The sequence below is a fragment of the Cetorhinus maximus genome, chromosome 36, assembly GCF_964194155.1.
Source record: "Cetorhinus maximus chromosome 36, sCetMax3.hap1.1, whole genome shotgun sequence".
Classification (NCBI taxonomy): Eukaryota; Metazoa; Chordata; class Chondrichthyes; order Lamniformes; family Cetorhinidae; genus Cetorhinus; species Cetorhinus maximus.
Genome location: NC_135914.1, coordinates 6615216 through 6635503, shown reverse-complemented (window position 1 = coordinate 6635503; position 20288 = coordinate 6615216). Strand labels below are relative to the sequence as shown.

At 51.6% G+C, this 20288-nt stretch overlaps 2 protein-coding genes across 4 annotated transcripts in view; one reads left to right on the top strand and one right to left on the bottom strand.

The window, feature by feature from the left end:
- The window catches only part of gon4lb (gon-4 like b), a 74840-nt gene extending 70591 nt beyond the window's left edge, over positions 1 to 4249 (top strand). For all 3 annotated transcript variants that reach the window (XM_078534112.1, XM_078534111.1, XM_078534110.1), the window contains 2 exons: positions 818 to 917; positions 2727 to 4249. In XM_078534112.1, coding sequence (XP_078390238.1) covers positions 818 to 917; positions 2727 to 2867 — 241 coding nt within the window. In that variant the 3' untranslated portion in view covers positions 2868 to 4249. The remainder of the gene's footprint in view (positions 1 to 817; positions 918 to 2726) is intronic.
- Positions 4250 to 4414: 165 nt separating this feature from the next.
- On the bottom strand, positions 4415 to 19520 carry msto1 (misato mitochondrial distribution and morphology regulator 1). The gene is made up of 14 exons (XM_078534113.1): positions 19360 to 19520; positions 17411 to 17546; positions 15700 to 15769; positions 14337 to 14412; positions 11441 to 11495; positions 11147 to 11297; positions 10913 to 11030; positions 9785 to 9919; positions 9247 to 9402; positions 8530 to 8661; positions 7133 to 7317; positions 6000 to 6104; positions 5448 to 5563; positions 4415 to 4977 (listed from the first exon to the last, which is right to left on the bottom strand). Exons 1-14 carry the CDS (start codon positions 19441 to 19443, stop codon positions 4742 to 4744), a joined length of 1755 nt encoding a protein of 584 aa, XP_078390239.1. The 5' UTR covers positions 19444 to 19520; the 3' UTR covers positions 4415 to 4741.
- Between the last annotated feature and the right edge of the window lie 768 nt (positions 19521 to 20288).

Here is a 20288-nt window from a genome sequence, read left to right as displayed (position 1 = left end):
GGGGAAACATTGCAAACCGCTGGAGTAGTGTGTTAAGACAGCCTTAGATGTGATCCAAGTGCAAACCCAGCCAGGCCTGCTGGGAGGAAGGAAGTACCACTTTCTGGTATCATGTAATGGGTTTGTTTTGTCTCAACCATACCCATGGCAGCAATGAGGGAAATGCCCTAATTCAGCAAGTATTTGGCAGTCTTATTCAAAAATGTGTCAGTATAGAGGGAGCTTTACTCTGCATCTAACCCTGTGCTGTACCTGTCCTGGAAGTGTTTGATGGGGACAGTGTAGAGGGAGCTTTACTCTGTATCTAACCCTGTGCTGTACACGTCCTGGGAGTGTTTGATGGGGACAGTGTAGAGGGAGCTTTACTCTGTATCTAACCCCGTGCTGTGCCTGTCCTGGGAGTGTTTGATGGGGACAGTGTAGAGGGAGCTTTACTCTGTATCTAACCCTGTGCTGTACACGTCCGGGGAGTGTTTGATGGGGACAGTGTAGAGGGAGCTTTACTCTGTATCTAACCCCGTGCTGTACCTGTCCTGGGAGTGTTTGATGGGGACAGTGTAGAGGGAGCTTTACTCTGTATCTAACCCCGTGCTGTACCTGTCCTGGGAGTGTTTGATGGGGACGGTGTAGAGGGAGCTTTAATTGAACTGGGGCAATCCCAGAACTGTGCAATTGAAATGGGAATGTGGACCATCTCCAGCACTGATGGCCTGCCCTTGGTGAGCTCCGTAGGGAGAATCTGTGAGCAGTGTCACAGGGGGGAGAAGCAGATGCATGTGTATCAGTGACAGGAACTGTGCTGTTTGATGTGTTGCAGGGAGGCCGATCGAGCGATTCTCACAGCCTGTCGTGAGAGCGGGGCCAATGAAGAAACCTTCAGTGAGGTGGCACAACAACTCAACAAGTCAGCCCAGGAGGTGAGTGAGACACTTCCTCAATGAGCCTGGCTGCATACATAAGAAATAGGAACAGGACTAGACCATTCGGCCCCTTGAGCCTGCTCCACCATTCAATAAGATCATGGCTGATCTGTTTGTATTTTGAATTCCACATTCCCGTCTAACCCCCGATAACCTCTGATTCCCTTGCCTAACAAGAATCTATCTACCTCCGCCTTAAAAATACTCAATAACCCCGCCTCCAGAGGCAGAGAGTTCCAAAGTCGCACGACCCTCAGAGAGAAGAAATTTCTCCTCATCTCTGTCCTAAAAGGTCCAGTCCTAATTTTAAAACAGTACCCCCTAGTCCTGGACTCACCCACAAGAGGAAACATCCTTTCTACATCCATCTAGTCGAGACCATTCAAGATCTTATATACTTCAATCAAATCACCCCCTCACTCTTCTAAACCCCAGTGGAGACAAGCCCAGTCTGTCCAACCTTTCCTCATCAGACAACCCACTCATTCCAGGTATCAATCTAGTAAACCTCCTCTGAAATGCCTCCAACGCATTTACATCCTTCCTTAAATAAGGAGATCAAAACTGCACACAATATACAAGATGTGGTCTCACCAGTGCCCTGTATAACTGAAGCACAACATCCTTACTTTAATGTTCAATTCCTCTCGTAATAAAGGATAGCATCCCATTAGCCTTCTTAATTACTTGCTGTACCTGCACACTAACCTTTAGTGACTCATGCACTAGAACACCCAGATCCCTCTGCACCTCGGAATTCTGCAACTGTTCTCCGTTCAAGTAATGAGTGTTTTTTTATTCTTCCTGCTAAAGTGAACAACTTCACATTTTCTCACATTAAACTCCATTTGCCAGATCTTTGCCCACTCACTCAACCTATCAATATCCACCTGCCAACCTCCTCATGTCTTCACAACATACGTTCCTACCTGTCTTTGTGTCATCTGCAAATTTAGCAACCATGTCTTCGCTCCCCTCATCTTTGTCATTGATGTAAATTGTGAAAAGTTGAGGCTCCAGTACAGACCCCTGCTGGACTCCACTCGTCACATTCTGCCAATCAGACAAAGACCCATTTATGCATGTTCTCTGCTTTCTGCCAGCCAGCCAATCTTCTACGCTGACTAACATGTTACCAATATCTACAACTGGTAAAAGGATGCTTAATGTGTCTGTCACTACCTGCTGCTGAGCACGTTCATCCAGCTTTACAGACCTGGCTGTGTGCCCCTCTGACTTCACCTGGGACAGTGGTGTCCCCAGGGCTGGGGGGGTCAGGGTACACCAGCCAGAATTCTGAGGCTCTGCTTGAGATCAGAACCGAGAATCCTTCCTCCTGGAAACTGAACGGAGTGCCGAATGGGAATCAGATTAGAGATTGCAAGGACAGCTACAGATTGAGATAGTCCACAGGATTCAGTGGTTGCTGCACTCCCAGATGAGAGGGGATTGGTTCTGTGCATTATTAAATCGAGTTTTACTTTTGAGAGTGTAAGACTTACACCGACAGTAAGTGTGTGGGGTAGCGTCTGCCCTCTTCCACAGCAATTCCCATCGCTCCACTGTTGGCAGCCGTACTTCAGCTGCCTGGGCCCTCAGCTCTGAATTCCCTCCTTCAACCTCCCCACATCTCCCTCTCCTTTAATTTGCTCCTGAAACCTACTGTCCCTAATATCTCCTGATGTGACTTAGGGTCAAAATCCGTTGGATAATTGAACCTGTGAAGCACCCTGGGATGTTTTTGTTGGTGTTAAAAATGCAAGTTCTACAGGCCTGCGGGTTAACAAAAGTGTGTCTGCTAACTAGGTTTCACAGAGATTTCGGGAGCTGATCCAGTTGTTCCACACCTCGGGCAATGTCAGCACTGACGAGGAAGAAGACGCTGTGAACAACAGTAACCCAGAGCAGCTCGCCGATCACCCGGTTTCAGATGAGGAACAAGACTGATCTTTCCCGGTGCGTACACATCGCAACGGAGGTGACATTCCTGGATGCAAACCTTGTGCTGCTGTGAACAGGAGCTGTGTGGCCGATGAGAAGGAACGACCAAAGCCGGCACAGAATCCTTACGAGACTTGACTGCTGTGTGCCCTGTCTGGTGCTGGGTTGTGTTAGATGATTGCGGGAAGAGAGAGAGAGAGAGAGGAGAGCTCTGAACTGCACCACGTCCTGCAGTCCAGTGTGTTGTGTTTTGTGGATGTCCTCAAGCTGCTGCTGCTCACTTGCTGGACCTTTCTCGCTGTGAGCATTTTAACCTCTGTGCTGGTGTCAGGTCCATACGTGTATTCCTAGCCCTGGTTTAATGAGCTGGCACAGTCTGGTTGTCCCCTATTTACTGAAGAGGCACTTTGACAGGGCGAGTAGAAATTGCTGGCCTCAATGCTCCTCTAACAAGGAGCTGGAAGCTCACCCACAGCTGAGACCAGCTCTCAGTCTGTGTTGCTGCTGCTGATATTGCTGATCCTCCTAGGAGCCTGTCAGGCCTTGGGTGAGTCTCCAAGGTTTGATTGTACTGCCCTCTGCTGGGTTACAGACCTGCAGTAATACTGAGGCTCGGTTAGTGGCCATGTTGTATAACTGCACAGTTCCCATGGTGATTTGAGTGCTGGGTAACATGCAGCAGTTGGGCTGTCGCGTCACTCTCAGTTTGTATTGGAGCCCTCATGTTCTGTTCTGCTGCTGCATGTGATTAGCGGACGATCTGTCTCCCCCCCCATATTGTGAACTTTGAAGCCCGAGTGTGGAGGGGGTGGAGCTGCACCGTGCCCTGGGCTGTACACAGTGTTATTGTTCCCTTCCTTAGGCAATGGAAGCTTTTAAACAGAGGCTGCCTTGGCCAGCGGCGATCCTCTGCCAAGGCACTAAAATCAGTGAAATAATTCAGACGTGATCATGGTTTGCAAATTTGAAAGTATATTTTCTTCCGGGTGGAAGTATTGCACTGAGGACCGGCTGCTGCAGCTCTCAGGGCAGAAGAATGGAACAAGCTGGGGCTTTTAAACAGTCAGAGATTGCAATGGTAATGTCACCTCAGCTGGAAGGGTTATTTTAAACAGCCTAAAGCACCTGGTCCCCCCGCCCCCTCACACCTTAACGTAAGGGAAGGAAAACATCAACTACTGGCTGTTCTGTGCAATGGACCCAAAGCTTGGGCAATGATTTATCACCAGCTGGTGCCAGATAAGTCTCCTTTCTATTGATGCTGTGAATATATATGTGTAATGTATCCCTTGTATATCTTAAGTTATAGTGACTGTGTAATATATATGTTTGTATTCCTAGAATTGTGTGTAAGAGTCAAACATAGCGGAATAAATCTTTTCACATGGTTTTAGTACTTTTCGATAAAGTGACAGGTGCAGCATGGGGTTAGGTACAGAGTAAATCTCCCTGTTTGGACGCTGTCTAATAATAAACAGACCGTAACCGTGGAACAACAACAACAACTCTGTACAGGACGTGAGTGACCTGCTGGATAAATGGCGACTGTGGCGTTTGCTGGCATTTGAAGTTTTAATGAAAAAAAGAATCTACCTCATCTTCCATAAATAAACTTATAACATCAAGGTCAAGGTATCAGACAGTGCCATCGTTTCCTGACGGGTCAGGCTTTTAAATGCTGGTTCCCTTAGCCAGTTCCAATTTTGACTTGTTGGTGGAGAGAACATCAACCTTTCCGACAGAGGGGGACGAAGTGAGAAGGCTGTTTGCAGAAGAGAAGGTTTCCCCCCTCATTGTTGAACACGGTTTGTTGCCCATTACTCTGGTAGAACATGCAGGAGTTGGTGGGGGTGGGGGTTGCGCAGGGGTTACAGCAATCTTTATTCTGCGTCAGAATCATCTGATTCATCCACCTCAAAGTTCATTTTGTAAGACTGGGAGAGGGTCTTGAGCTCCTCCAGAACCTCTCTGAAGTCGTCCAGCTCAGTGCCAGCGGACAGGAAGGTGCCGAACTTGCGAAGGTTGAGGCGGCTCACCTCCCTGTGCAGATTGCGCAGGACACTGTGCAAGACCGGAGATGATTGCAGAGCAGTCAGCACAGGGATACTCTCGACAGCTGGGGAGACAGAAAGTGGCTTATTCACTCCAGTGTAGAACAAACACCATTAGTGCCTTAAGCTATTCCACTATCGCCACCCACCACCCCCCCAAAAAAAATAAATTTAACTTTTCTCTTAAAATAAAATATCAGCCCCCGCAAAGCACTGCTTGTTGCTGAGCCCATCCAGCTAGAACAGCAACGTGACTGTGAAAGCAGCTCGACAGGCTAGGCACAGGGCCACGCTTTCAGCCCAAAGCTTGTGAATCTTTGGAGTTCTCTACCCCAGAGGGTTTGTATATTTGAGGTGGACCCAGGGAATCAAAGGATAGGACAGAGGAAGCCAAAGATCAGCCACGATTGTACTGAATGACTCCGACTTTTTTTTTTGTTCTCGTCAGGGTTACTTCACTGGATGAACTCCTTAAAATGCCAGTCTCTTAACTCTATGCACTGCACCAACCCAGCATTCTTCAGCTATCACTCACCGCTTGTTGATGTTAGGCCGCTTCCTATGAGCTGTCCCTCTTTGTTGAAGGAGGGTGTGAAAAACTGTGGGTATGGAGTAGTCACTTTACATGGGCTTTGAGCCAGATGGACAGCGCTGAGGAACAAGACAGCATTAGTCACACATCAACACTACCATTGTACACAATCCCAATGGACCCAAACCCCTTTCCATTGTACACAATCCCAATGGACCCAAACCCCTTCCCATTCACTCCCATTGTACACAGTCCCAATGGACCCAAACCCCTTTCCATTGTACACAATCCCAATGGACCCAAACCCCTTCCCATTCACTCCCATTGTACACAATCCCAATGAACCCAAACCCCTTCCCATTCACTCCCATTGTACACAATCCCAATAGACCCAAACCCCTTCCCATTGTACACAATCCCAATGGACCCAAACCCCTTCCCATTCACTCCCATTGTACACAATCCCAATGGACCCAAACCCCTTCCCAATTAACACAAGCCCAAGGTAGCAAACCCCTTCCCATTTTCAGCTTTGGCGTTAAGTGGTTCACATACCTCAGTGCAGTTGGAAAGTGGCTGTGCAGAAATGTGCTGAGCACGTCCTCCCCTGTAGGACAAGCGTGTAATATGGAAGTCCCTTTCACCCCGGGAGGTAGGTTACTAAAGAAAAGACAGACATGGTGAGCTTTACAATAATAACATTTCACTGATAGTAAGCATAAATGTAAGTAGAGACCACATCAACTTGTATTGTCATTGTAGTTCCAGTACAGTGTAATGTTGCAGTACCAGTAATGACCTGTGTGAAATTTTAACACTTGTCACCACTTTAGCCGGAAAAAACACAATTGAACGAATTTAGATTCTGCCACTGAGATTGGAGAATCATTTCAGCTGCACAGCACAGGAATACAGCTCTGGGGGCACACAGGCCCATCACCATGTAACACAACACGGATATCGTACTGGTGGGAACGGGTCTGTCACTGTATAACACTGGGGTACAGTACTAGTGGGAATGGGTCTGTCACTGTATAACACTGGGGTACAGTACTAGTGGGAACAGGCCTGTCACTGTATAACACTGGGGTACAGTACTGGTGGGGACAGGTCTGTCACTGTACAACACTGGGGTACAGTACTGGTGGGAACGGGCCTGTCACTGTATAACACTGAGGTACAGTACTGGTGGGGACGGGTCTGTCACTGTATAACACTGGGGTACAGTACTGGTGGGAACGGGCCTGTCACTGTGTAACACTGGGGTACAGTACTGGTGGGGACGGGTCTGTCATTGTATAACACTGGGGTACAGTACTAGTGGGAACAGGCCTGTCACTGTATAACACTGGGGTACAGTACTGGTGGGAACGGGCCTGTCACTGTGTAACACTGGGGTACAGTACTAGTGGGAACGGGCCTGTCACTGTGTAACACTGGGGTATAGTACTGGTGGGGACGGGTCTGTCATTGTATAACACTGGTACAGAACTGGTGGGGACGGGTCTGTCACTGTATAACACTGGGGTACAGTACTGGTGGGGACAGGTCTGTCACTGTATAACACTGGGGTACCGTTCTGGTGGGGACGGGTCTGTCACTGTATAACACTCTCGTTGCTATAAGAGTTGGATGGGAATGATTTAAAAAGGGAAACTTCAACATTAACTCATCAGGATCAGACTCACCTGACTTGTCGTTCGCTGCTGACTCCTCGGATCACCACAGACTGGGCAAAGCATCGGGTCTCCTTAAAATCCCCACATGGAGACAGTCCAGTCCATGGCAACTCAGAGTGTTGGCTGCAGAGTACATCTGGCAGAGTGTCCACATCCCTCACGGGGAATGGAATGCTGGCAGATGCAGTGATCACCTGCCCCAAGAGACAACCACACGTCAATAAAATGACAAGGAGAGGGTTCCAGGAGGGAGGGAACAATGTACCGAAGAGTTTGACACGCTGTCAGATCACATAGTACACCTCAGTCTGGATGGCTTTACAAGGCTTGTCGCAATCCCTCACACGATCCACATCACTCAGGTTGGTGCAGTGTTTCCTTGCTTTATGGAACTGACGGAGTGCAGGCCTTCCATGTGCCAGACAGGCAAGGCTTGAATACTAAGTGTTGTCAGGCTATTCGACTGTGAGCAGCATCACCACCAAGTCTATGCCATGGCCGCAGGCCCTGCAGCTCGACAGTGAGCAGCAGCAGCAGCTATCCAGGCTGAGTTTGGGTGCCACAGTTCAGGACTCTGCACAGCTTTAGCTCTCACTGGATGCAGTCGTCAGGAATCTTCCCTTTCTTGTCTGTATGTGAACACTATCACAGGATAATAACTCTCTGCAGGGTGTGGCCTCTCTCTCTCTCCTGACATAACAAGGCTGGAGGGCAAGGAGCAACCATCTCACCCACACCAGGAGACCATGGGTTTCAGCCCAAACAATGTCCTGAGTCTATGACGTACAATGTATTACGACGCCCACATCCTCCCCACACCCGCTACGGGGTCTTCCCCCATCACCCGCACCCCCATCCCCCTGCACGAGGGAACAGGCCAAAACCCTCCATCCCTACCGCTCACCTGACATCTCACAACCTGAGCAATTCCTACATGTGCAGCATGAGTCGTCATAACCGCGAACAACAATTTGTCGTTTTGGGAGCAAGATTAGTGCTCCTGTTTCCACACACAACAGCGTGCTTGGATTTTCAACCCTAGCAGGCCGGGGGGGGCGGGGGGGGGGGGGGGGGGGGGGGGGGGGGGTGAAATCAGGAGAGGAACTGGCCAGACGAGACGAGACTGAAAGCTTTCCAGCTTGGGAGCAGAGATCACTGCGTTGGTGTCATATCAAAAGCAGTGCCATTCCTTTCATTAACTCTGCCGACTCTCTTCTCCTGTGACAAACGTAAGTGTCTGAGGCAGGGCCGGCCGGGGGCCCGGAGGGGCGGGGGGTCCATTGCCCCAAAGGTTGTCACAGACACTCGTGTTTGAGTGAGAAGCACTGCCCTGCGGCCTGGACACAGTGCGCCGTTCCTTCAACACCGCTAAATCGTACTTTCGGACTGGAAGATGTGGACCATACCTTTCTCCCGGACTGGTTGAGTGCATCTGTTAACTGTGTGAGTGACACGGTGGAAGGCTGCAGTCGATACGGGGTGGTCAGCGTTTCCAGGGCAGTGGCGAGCAGTGCGCTGCTGTGATAATTGAGAGACGCCTGTTCAGGGAAAGAGGAGGAGAGGTGATTAAAAGCTGCGATGGGTCAGAGGCTGAACAGCAGGAATGGATGGGAAGGAACAGGCTTCAAACAACAGTGAGCCATTTCACTAGAAAACACTTGGGGCAAGGCAGGGCAGCGAGACAGATGTAGATAGCTCTCTCACTGCTAGAACCCGGGCTCCAAAGCAGCTCAGACAATTTGACAATCCTCCCTCGCTCCTTCCATTTCTCCCTCTGAATACTGGTAAGCGTAATGTAAAATGAGTTTGGGATATCTCGAACCAATTCTTATTGGGTCCACCAAAATTTGGCAAGCTTAGGCCACAGGGTGACTGGTGCTAGTTTAGGAATGAGTGACACTGGGTCCAACGCACACCATTTTGGATGTTGGCAGCATATTCAAGCATTGGGGATGGCCCTTAATCCTCCTCTCCGGCATGTGTCTCCGGACAGTGACCAACAGCAGGGAACTGGGCTGATCTTTTTCCCCCTTCATAGGGCATCCAGCACGGATCCTAAAGAGCGAGAAGAGCAGAGAGAAGAGACGTTTCACACCAACCCGCACAGTCCGCTACATACTCACGTCGTACATGACATGTGGGAATGTGACTGGTGAAGGCCGTTTCCGTCCCAGGGCATTTCGGTTCAGTGACATCGGACAGAAGATGGAGCTGCGACTGGATAAGTGCACAATCCCCATGACCGAATTCAGGAGCCGATAGACCTCCTTCACTGGGTTCTGCAGAATCGAGGGAAACCAGCATCAGGGAAGTTGCACTGACATAAGTAGGGTCGGAAACAGACGCGCGTGATCTGCACAGTGCCTCCCTCCTAACCGCACCAGGAAATGAGAAGCATTGTGTGAGCTTATACCTGCAGATGTCTATCAGTCGAACCTCCAGCTTGCTTGGTAGTTGCGGGGGGTGGGGAGGCACACCTACAGGATCAGGTAGTCTTACTCAGTTAATGTAACGCCGATGTTATCACCCACAGCATTCTAGCTAGGATTAGCCAACCGTACACACTGGGAGTTATAACCTGGCTCTAGTGCTCAGTGTTTGGTACGGAGTGTGGTAGACACTGCGACTAGTGACTGTGGGGCCACTCCTCTTCTTACTCACCGTGTCCGTGTATGAGGTCGGGGTGAAACCACACGTGAATATGCCTTTGCCTCCGTATTCATCGTTCAGCAGCTCCACCACCTTGGCCGAGAGGCCAGAGAACCCGTCCTGCAGGTCACACAGCACTTGGAACCCCTGCCGAAAGAGCATAGCATTAATCGAGAACAGGCTGCCCCACAACCTGGAGTAACACTTGTAGTCACACGCTGCCCATCACGGACAACGCGGCTGAAACCGATCTTTTTGAAAGAGTGTCAGTTTTACAATATGAACGAGCGGTCAGTCAATCAGGGTGTTTACTGAGGGTGGAACGTTGGCCAACATGGTGGCAGAACATCACTGCACCCCAGCGTTACACTGCGTCACTTGTACTGGACTCCAGTTTTAAACACTGAAAATGCCTGCTCCAGAAAGCTTGGGAGGACAGGATTTCAAGTTGTATTGCTGGATGCTTTCAGTCAAAGTGGAAATAAATATCGCCCACTCGCCATCACAGTGCAAAAACCAGAGAATTACTTTACTGAAGCCCTATGGACAGAAATGCATTATTCAATGCTTCTGCCCAAGTAAAATCTTCCCCTCTCTCGGTCTCTGAAGGGTGGAGCACCTCTCCCTCTTGGAGATACCCCATTTTCTGCCTCACCTTGGGTTGGACCCAGAGTCTGGACCCTATTCATCCCACAGAGATCCCGGACTCACCCTCCTGTGGTTTGTGTCTGGACGGAGGTAGTAAGTTCAGACAACTGGTGCACAATGGGAGCTGGGGTGGGGAAGGGGGTGGGGGAAGAGATTTCCACACTTTACTCCACAAACACGGTTAACAAAAGAATGGAGAAACCAGTGGTATTCATGTCACCCCTCACCCCCAACCAAATTCTTCCAGGTGGGGGTGTGGTTAATTGCATTCCTCATCCACAGGCTGCTCAATCCCGAGCAGCTCACTGACCAAAGGCGCCCCTGAGAAAAGGGGCGGCAGACGCAGCCTTTCGGGAGCTTTGAGAAACGCAACGCCTAAATTCCTGCCTCTTTCCTGTACACGCTGTATATTGACAGCGTCTGTTAGGACAGCTGGAGCTGGGCCTTGCATTCTCTTGAGGCAGTTGTGTGAAATCCCCACCGCTCCAATACCTGGAGGTAGTCGCACTCTTCGATGTAGAAGTGCAGCCTGTCCTCAAAGTCATCCAGAAATGAGGGATCGCGGACGAGCTTCTCGCCAAATCCAAACGCTTCAAACCGATCGGAAGCGCTGTGTGCATTAATAAAAGGAACACAGTGAACTCGTAGAGCACAGTTGCCGTACTGAACTCTCTTAACGATGTTTCAACATTCCCCTCCCCTGTGTGTCACTCGGAGCTGATTTACCTGCCGTGGTTGTACTGCTGGATGACGGAGATGGTCTTTGGGTGCAGATGCACCCTCAGATAGTCTGACCACACTCTGACGTTGCTCTCCAGTTGGTAGGCGCTCTGGGACAGGTCAAGGGGTCTCCCAGCCACAGGCCTCGGTGCAGGTCCTGTCGAAACAAACAAGTGTTAGAAGAAGCAAGGGTTGCGGGTGGAGGGGCAGGAGGGGTGGGTCTACCCAGCAGCAGCCAGAGCACGGACGGGAGGCAGAGTTACTGACACTCCCCAGAAAGCTAGGTTCAAAGTCACTCACTTTCCTCCCCTTGGAATGCTGTCGAGTCGAGATTCCTATTGGAGTCCACCTCGCCCTGAGGGAAGACAACATAAAGTAGGTCATAGAGTCAAGGAGCGGTTACAGCACAGAAGGATGCCATTTGGCCCATCACAAGCATTCACATACAGCCTCATCGGACTGGTCCGAATTATCCCAATAAACTTGCCACACAATCAATATCTTGGGCTGAGCACTGCAGGATGCCACCATCAGCAATCGGATGCATGGCCAAGTGGTGGGATTTTGGTGATCTGAGGGAGGGATATTGGCCCAGGTCACTGGCTTTAAACTGTGCAATGGGATCTTTCACACCCGCCTAAGCTGCTGGAACTGGGGAGCTGGGACTCTGGTTACGAAGAAAACTTCTTCACGTCACCTCAGAGTCTTTTAGCAAGCACCTGAATTCTGCATCATTAGAACATACGAAATAGGAACAGGAGTAGGCCATTCGGCCCCTCGAGCCTGCCCCACCATTCAGTAAGATCACAGCTGATCTGTTTGTGTTTTGAATTCCACATTCCCATCTACCCCCCGATAACCTCTGATTCTTTTGCCTAACAAGAATCTGTCTACCTCCGCCTTAAAAATACTCAATAACCCCACCTCCACCACCTTCTGAGACGGAGAGTTCCAAAGTCGCACAACCCTCTGAGAGAAAAAAAATTCTCCTCATCTCTGTCCTAAAAGGGTGACCCCTAATTTTAAAACAGTGCCCCCTAGTTCTGGACTCCCCCACAAGAGGAAACATCCTTTTCCACGTCTATGTGTCTCTACTTAGGGATCTTTGTGCTGCTGGAAACAGAGTAAATAAGGAGAAACTATCTAAACCATTCCTGGTTTTGAACACCTCTAATAAATCTCCTCTTAAACCTTCTCCAAGACGAAACAATCTCAGCTTCTCCAGTCCCTCCACGTCATCTCAGTCCCTCTCCCCTGGTCCCATCCCGGTAAACCCTCCCCTGCACCCTCTCCGAGGTCCTTGTCGTCCTTCCCGGAGGACAGGGCCCAGAATGGGACACGATACTTCAGCTGAGGCTGAACCAGGGATTGGTAAAGAGTTTAACACATCTTCCTTGCTTTTGTGTTCTATTCCTTAATTAAGAAAGGCAACAAAGACCCTGTGTGCTTTTTTTTCAACTTGCCCTGCCAAGATTTCTATACAACCCGCCTCTCCCTATTCCATTAAAATTGTATAATTTAGTGTAAATGGCCTTCCCTCATTATTCCTACTAAAATGAATCGCTTCACATTTCTCTGCATTAAATTTCATCAGATAGACGTCTGTCAATCCATTTCATGGATCTATTCCCTCTCTGAAGCCTGTTCGCACATTCCTCATGGTTTATCCCATTGCTCAGCATCGTCACATTTGCAAACTTTGAAATGATGTTCTTTACATCAAACAGCAGTGGCCCTAATAACCGTGCCCCAAGGGACAACACTGTATACTTCACTCCACAGTGAAAGGCAACTGTTCATCAAACGTAGGCAGGGATTCACTTCAGGGGGGTATGAGAGCTGAGCTCAGTGCTCACTCCAGTGGAGTCCATCAGCGTACGTTCTCCAGCCGCTAGTGGACAGTGATCAGGAGAACTGCTTGCAGGAGTGGCAGTGTCCAGTTAAGGTTAGGTAACTCAGACCCATCCTGGGGGCACTGTGCTATATAGAGCCCAGTATCACACAGGGTATTGCCCCCCCACCTCCACTCCACCCTTGCCGTGCCCCCTGCCCACAACCCCACTTAAGACACCAGGAGGAGTTGGATTGTCAGGGCTTTGAGTGCAATCCAGTCCAGGACAATGACTAACAGCAGCAGTGAGACCCATCCTAAAACAAGCTGAGCTAGGTGAAGCTCAGGTTTAGAAAGCTCCAGCCAGAATGGGGGGGGTTTGTGGGTGGGGTCAGTTACCAGCTGCAGTCACTGCTGCAGCAGCTGCTGTCTCAGGCAACAGGGCAAGCGCCCTCTCTTTGCTGGCCTTACTGTTGCCATGGTGATCGCTGGTAGTCGAGCTCATGGTGCAATGGGCAGAGTCTCACTGGGGAACAGCAGAGATGCACAAGGTTCCTCCCCTTCCCCAGTTATTTAACCAGGGTTCTGATTCAGGCTGTTTCCTTGCCCAGTTCCAACGAACAGGTCTCGACACTCAGACCGGTCTGAAGCCGTGGCTCCGACAGCCTATGATGTGCTGTCTAAGAGGTTACCTGAAAAAGGGGACACCGCCTCCTCCCCCTGCCAAGTGGCGGAGGAGGCAAAGCCGCAGCCAATGTGGCACTGAGGCACACCGAGCAGCAAAACGGAAGCTGGTCAGGTAGCATAGAAAGAAAGTATGTCAATGTTTCAGAGCAATGATCTTTCACCACAGCAGCGAGGTCTGATGTTTATCCAGCCATCTGATCTCAGCCAGTAGGGCTGCTCTGAGTGTGGAGTTTAAAACCCTTTGATCATTTAAGGGGTACAGGCCATAGTGGTTGTGTTTGAGGGCTGGTAACGCAGATGCTTGGATTCACGATCTGCAGACACTGAGTTCAAATCCCAGCCCACCACTTGGGGAATGTAAATGCAGTTAATTATATCAATCAGAATATAAAGCTAGTCTCAGTCATGGTGCCTATTCAACTGGGGGATTGTCATAAAATCCCATCTGGTTCACTCCGGAGCGGCACACGGCGCCGGGTAAACTCTGGAGCGGCACACGGCGCCGGGTAAACTCTGGAGCGGCACACGGCGCCGGGTAAACTCCGGAGCGGCACACGGCGCCGGGTAAACTCCGGAGCGGCACACGGCGCCGGGTAAACTCCACTTTACAGGACACAGCCGGTCAGCCAGAAGGGAAAGGCTTCAACATTAAAAGTTGAACGGGAGAGGAACACTTACACTCAGTCTGTCAAGCTGCTGTAGAAACTGGTTCTTTATTATTGGATCTTCTTTGTGCACTGACAGATTCCCCTTCCTGGATTGAATGAAAAAGGAAAAGATTTATCATTTATTGGGTAATTATCAGTTTCAAGTCTAAACCCCCAAACCTCTCTCATACATTCACCAAATCATAATGAGTTCTCTCAGAGTTTCTATGTCCCCGGGCTGGGAGAATCAGTCTGGGTCCGGGTGTTACAGTTAACTCTCTGTCCCTGGGCTGGGAGAATCAGTCTGGGTCCGGGTGTTACAGTTAACTCTCTGTCCCCGGGCTGGGGGAATCAGTCTGGGTCCGGGTGTTACAGTTAACTCTCTGTCCCTGGGCTGGGAGAATCAGTCTGGGTCCGGGTGTTACAGTTAACTCCCTGTCCCTGGGCTGGGAGAATCAGTCTGGGTCCGGGTGTTACAGTTAACTCTCTGTCCCTGGGCTGGGTGAATCAGTCTGGGTCCGGGTGTTACAGTTAACTCCCTGTCCCTGGGTTGGGAGAATCAGTCTGGGTCCGGGTGTTACAGTTAACTCTCTGTCCCTGGGCTGGGAGAATCAGTCTGGGTCCGGGTGTTACAGTTAACTCTCTGTCCCCGGGCTGGGAGAATCAGTCTGGGTCCGGGTGTTACAGTTAACTCTCTGTCCCTGGGCTGGGTGAATCAGTCTGGGTCCGGGTGTTACAGTTAACTCTCTGTCCCTGGGCTGGGAGAATCAGTCTGGGTCCAGGTGTTACAGTTAACTCTCTGTCCCTGGGCTGGGAGAATCAGTCTGGGTCTGGGTGTTACGGTTAACTCTCTGTCCCTGGGCTGGGAGAATCAGTCTGGGTCCGGGTGTTACAGTTAACTCTCTGTCCCTGGGCTGGGAGAATCAGTCTGGGTCCGGGTGTTACGGTTAACTCTCTGTCCCTGGGCTGGGAGAATCAGTCTGGGTCCGGGTGTTACAGTTAACTCTCTGTCCCTGGGCTGGGAGAATCAGTCTGGGTCCGGGTGTTACAGTTAACTCTCTGTCCCTGGGCTGGGAGAATCAGTCTGGGTCCGGGTGCTACAGTTAACTCTCTGTCCCTGGGCTGGGAGAATCAGTCTGGGTCTGGGTGTTACAGTTAACTCCCTGTCCCTGGGCTGGGAGAATCAGTCTGGGGTCTCGAGCTGATCAATAGGCAGTCATTTCCACTGGAACGTGTTGGGGACTGCTCAGTTGCAACAAATGCCCCTACTGTAGGGTACTTGCTGCTCATGCACAGGAATGAATGAAGCGTTCAGGAGAGGAGGGATGGGCAATAAAGCTTAAAGACGTGGTGATCACTTATCTAGAACACAGTGTGCTGAGTTTAATGCTTACCACGTCAATGCAGGTTTTGTCTGACTGACACCGTACAGGGCTCCCTCCTGCTTTAGACTACTCAAACTCCCTGCAAGACACAAAGCCAACCCATTACTGCAGGCTGCCGCGATACCTTAGGTGAATGATTTACTGTTTCCACCAATGCAGCCAGTGTTTCTCAGCCTTCACTCCTGTCATTGCTTGAGTGGAGGTCTTTTACCCATATCCAGTACCAGAGACCACACCGTCACAACAGACTGCACAAAAAAACAGGCTCAAGGGTTAGATTACATAAGCTATGTCTGTATTTCATGGAACATAGGAACAAGAGCAGGCCACTCAGCCCCTCGAGCCTGTTCCTCTATTCAGTGAGGTCATGGTTGATCTAACTCCATATCCCTCAATACCCTTGGCTAACAAAAAAAAGTGATCAACCTCAGATATAAAATTAACAATTGTTCGAGCATCAATTGCCATTTGTGGAAGAGCGTTCCAAACTGCTACCAGCCTGTGTGTGCAGAATCATTTCCTAATTTCATTTCTAGGAGGTCTGGTTCTCATTTTAAACTCTGCCCCTTGCCCTCGACTCCCCCAGCCAGCAGAAATAGTTTCTCTCTATCTGCTCCCCTCAGTTTCTTGAAAACTTTATGAAGTCAGCTCTTCATCTTTTAAATCCTGGGGAATACAGCCCTTGTCTACGTAACTCTCCTGGTAATTTAACCGCTGGAGTCCAGCTACCATTCTGGTAAATCTACACAGTACTCTCTCGAAGAACAAGAATTCCTTCCTAAAGTGCAGAGCCCAGAATTGTTCTCAGTAACTCCAGGTGTGGCCTAACCAGGACTTTGTTTAGCTGAAGTGTGACTTCTCCCTCCTTGTATTCTAACCCTTCAGATATAATGGCCGGCGTTTGATTATGCTCTGTAGCTCTTCATGACAGGTTAATGATTTATGTACTTGGAGTCTCACCGAAATCTCTTTGAACCAGCGCTGTTTCTAACTTGTCACCATTTCGAGAGTCCACCTGTTCTTTCAGCCCTGACGTTTGTACAGGTTGGAATCCATTTCGCCCATTCACCTAATCTGTTAATATTTCTTTCTCATTTCACACTTCCGTCTACACAGTTTACGATGTCTCCTATCTTGGCGATCGGCGAATTTGAACGTGTGGCTCTCTATTCCAGCGTCTAAGTCGCTGATGAATACAGGGGATAGTTGAGATTCCCACACAGATCTGTGTGGGACACCAGCAGTCACATCCTCTCAGTGAGATTACCTGCCTGTTACCCCTACACTCAGTCTCCTGTCACTCAGCCAGTTTCTGAAGCGGGTCAATGATTCACCTTCAATCCCATTCGCTTCAGCCTGAGCTAACCTGCTCTTAGGAGGGACTTTATCAGACACCTTCCTGAAGTCCCTAGAACTAACATCTATAGACATTCTCCTGTAAATCACTTCAGTCACCACTTCAAAAAATTCCACCAGATTCGGCAGGCATGACTTCCGACCCTTTACAAACCCAAACTGACAGGCCCTGACCAGCTGAGAGTTTTCAGGGTGTTCAGTCACCTTATCCTTCACTATAGACTCCAGCCATTTCCCAGGAATGGTGTTAGAACTTCCTGGTTTCCCCCCCTCTCACACATTTCTTAAAAAGCAAAACACGCTCAACTTTCTAATTGGAAGGAATGATTCCCGAAGGGAAGAGAGCTTTGGAAGATCCGTGTACCTTTGAGGTCCATGAGGATGAGGCGGGGGGTGTAAGTGGGCTGGCCCTGCAGTGTCAGCCCTTCTCGGAACAGAACGTTGTTGCTGAGCTCAGAGTACGGGTTGCTTGGCTCTGCATCGTAACATAAGGCAGCATCCTTGACAGGGAGAGAGAGAGAAAAGAGGCCAGGCCAGTTATTTGTATAATTTATTGTACATGATTGCACAGCAATTCCCAGTTAACTTCAATGTAACTAAACCACAGCACTGGTGACACCTCACTTTGTAAACATTTACTGGGCAATGGGGGGGGTAAAACCTTCAAAACTGCTGGTCGGGCTAAAGAGAGTGCCCGGCTGGGCAGTGGGTAAAGACACCCCCCCCCCCAAACAACCCCGACAGAGCCTCCCCCGCCCCCACAACCCCTCACCCCTGACAGAGCCTTCCAAACCCCCCCACAACCCCTCACCCCCGACAGAGCCTTCCAAACCCCCCCACAACCCCTCACCCCCGGCAGAGCCTTCCGTCTCCTCCACCTCCCTACATCACACCGCCTCACCCCACCCACCCTTCCCATCCCCCACTCCGCTCCCCAACCCCTCACCACTTCCTTACCCTGCTCCTCACCCCCACCCCCTCCTCATCCCCACCCCCTCCTCCTCACCCCCACCTTCTCCTCCTCCCCCACCCCCTCCTCCTCCCCACCCCCTCCTCCTCACCCCCACCCCCTCCTCCTCACCCCCACCCCCTCCTTACTCCCAACCCCGCCTTACCCCCTCCTCCTCACCCCACCCCCTCCTCCTCACCCCCACCCCCTCCTTACTCCCAACCCCGCCTTACCCCCTCCTCCTCACCCCACCCCCTCCTCCTCACCCCCACCCCCTCCTTACTCCCAACCCCGCCTTACCCCCTCCTCCTCACCCCACCCCCTCCTCCTCACCCCACCCCCTCCTCCTCACCCCCACCCCCTCCTTACTCCCAACCCCGCCTTACCCCCTCCTCCTCACCCCACCCCCTCCTCCTCACCCCACCCCCCCACTCCTTACGCCCACCCCGTCCTTACCCCTCCTCCTCACCCCCACCCCCTCCGCCTCACCCCCTCCTCACGCCCTCCTCACCCCCACCCCCTCCTCACGCCCTCCTCACCCCCACCCCCTCCTCCTCACCCCCACCCCCTCCTCACGCCCTCCTCACCCCCACCTCACCCACTCCTCCCCACCCACTCCTCCTCACCCCCACCCACTCCTCCTCACCCCCACCCCCTCCTCACCCACTCCTCCTCACCCCCACCCCCTCCTCACCCACTCCTCCTCACCCCCACCCACTCCTCCTCACCCCCACCCACTCCTCCTCACCCCCACCCACTCCTCCTCACCCCCACCCACTCCTCCTCACCCCCACCCCCTCCTCACCCACTCCTCCCCACCCACTCCTCCTCACCCCCACCCACTCCTCCCCACCCCCACCCACTCCTCCCCACCCCCTCCTCCTCACCCCCACCCCCTCCTCCTCACCCCCTCCTCACCCCCACCCCCTCCTCCTCACCCCCACCCCCTCCTCCTCACCCCCACCCCCTCCTCCTCCTCCTCACCCCCACCTCCTCCTCCTCACCCCCACCCCCTCCTCCTCACCCCCACCCCCTCCTCCTCCTCCTCACCCCCACCCCCTCCTCCTCACCCCCACCCCCTCCTCCTCACCCCCACCCCCTCCTCCTCACCCCCACCCCCTCCTCCTCACCCCCACCCCCTCCTCCTCACCCCCACCCCCTCCTCCTCACCCCCACCCCCTCCTCCTCACCCCCACCCCCTCCTCCTCACCCCCACCCTCCCCACCCCCTCCTCCTTACCCCCACCCTCCCCACCCCCTCCTCCTTACCCCCACCCTCCCCACCCCCTCCTCCTTACCCCCACCCTCCCCACCCCCTCCTCCTTACCCCCACCCTCCCCCTCTCGGTAATGTCCTGCCGCTAACCTGTACGTTCCACCAGTGAGTGCCCACGAAGTTGCTGTAGTGGCCGAGCTGCAGAGTCACCACCTCCCGGCTCACACTCCCCATCGGCGCCGCCACCCAACACCAAACTTTCAACCGAGAAACCGCCTCCGGCCCCACTGCAACCTAACCCGGCGGCTGCCGCCCCGACAATCCCATTGGCTGGGCCGCACGTCACTCAACCTCCAGCCCACAGCTGAATGGGCGGGCCGCCCGTCATGTGGGCGAGGGTCCCGCCCCGGCTGGTCCCGCCGACCTCATCAAGCTCGGTTGCGAGGCCGCGCGTGCCCTTCCGCCTCTCTGATTGGCTGGCAGCGGTTAACGGCTCCACGTGTGTCACAGGAATAACAGTCCGGCCTGCTACAGGGAAACAGCAGCTCCCGTTCCCTGTGCCCAACAGTATAAAGGAGGCTAATGGGATGTTATCCTTTATTACAAGAGGGATTGAACATTAAAGTAGGGATGTTGTTCTTCAGTTATACAGGGCACTGGTGAGACCAAATCTTGAATACTGTGTGCAGTTTTCATCTCCTTATTTAAGGAAGTATGTAAATGCATTGGAGGCGATTCAAGAAGGTTTACTAGGTTGGTTAGGAACCTTTCCTAATTTTACTTAGTTCTGTTGAAGGGTCGTGAGGACTCAAAACGTCAACAGTTTTCTTCTCCGCCGATGCTGCCAGACCTGCTGAGCTTTTCCAGGCATTTCTGTTTCTGTTTTGGATTTCCAGCATCCGCAGTTTTTTTGTTTTTATTACTAGATTGATGCCTGGAATGAGCGGGTTGTCTGATGAGGAAAGGTTGGACAGACTGGGCTTGTTTCCACTGGAGTTTAGAAGAGTGAGGGGTGACTTGATTGAAGTATATAAGATCCTGAACGGCCTTGACAAGGTGGACGTGGAAAGGATGTTTCC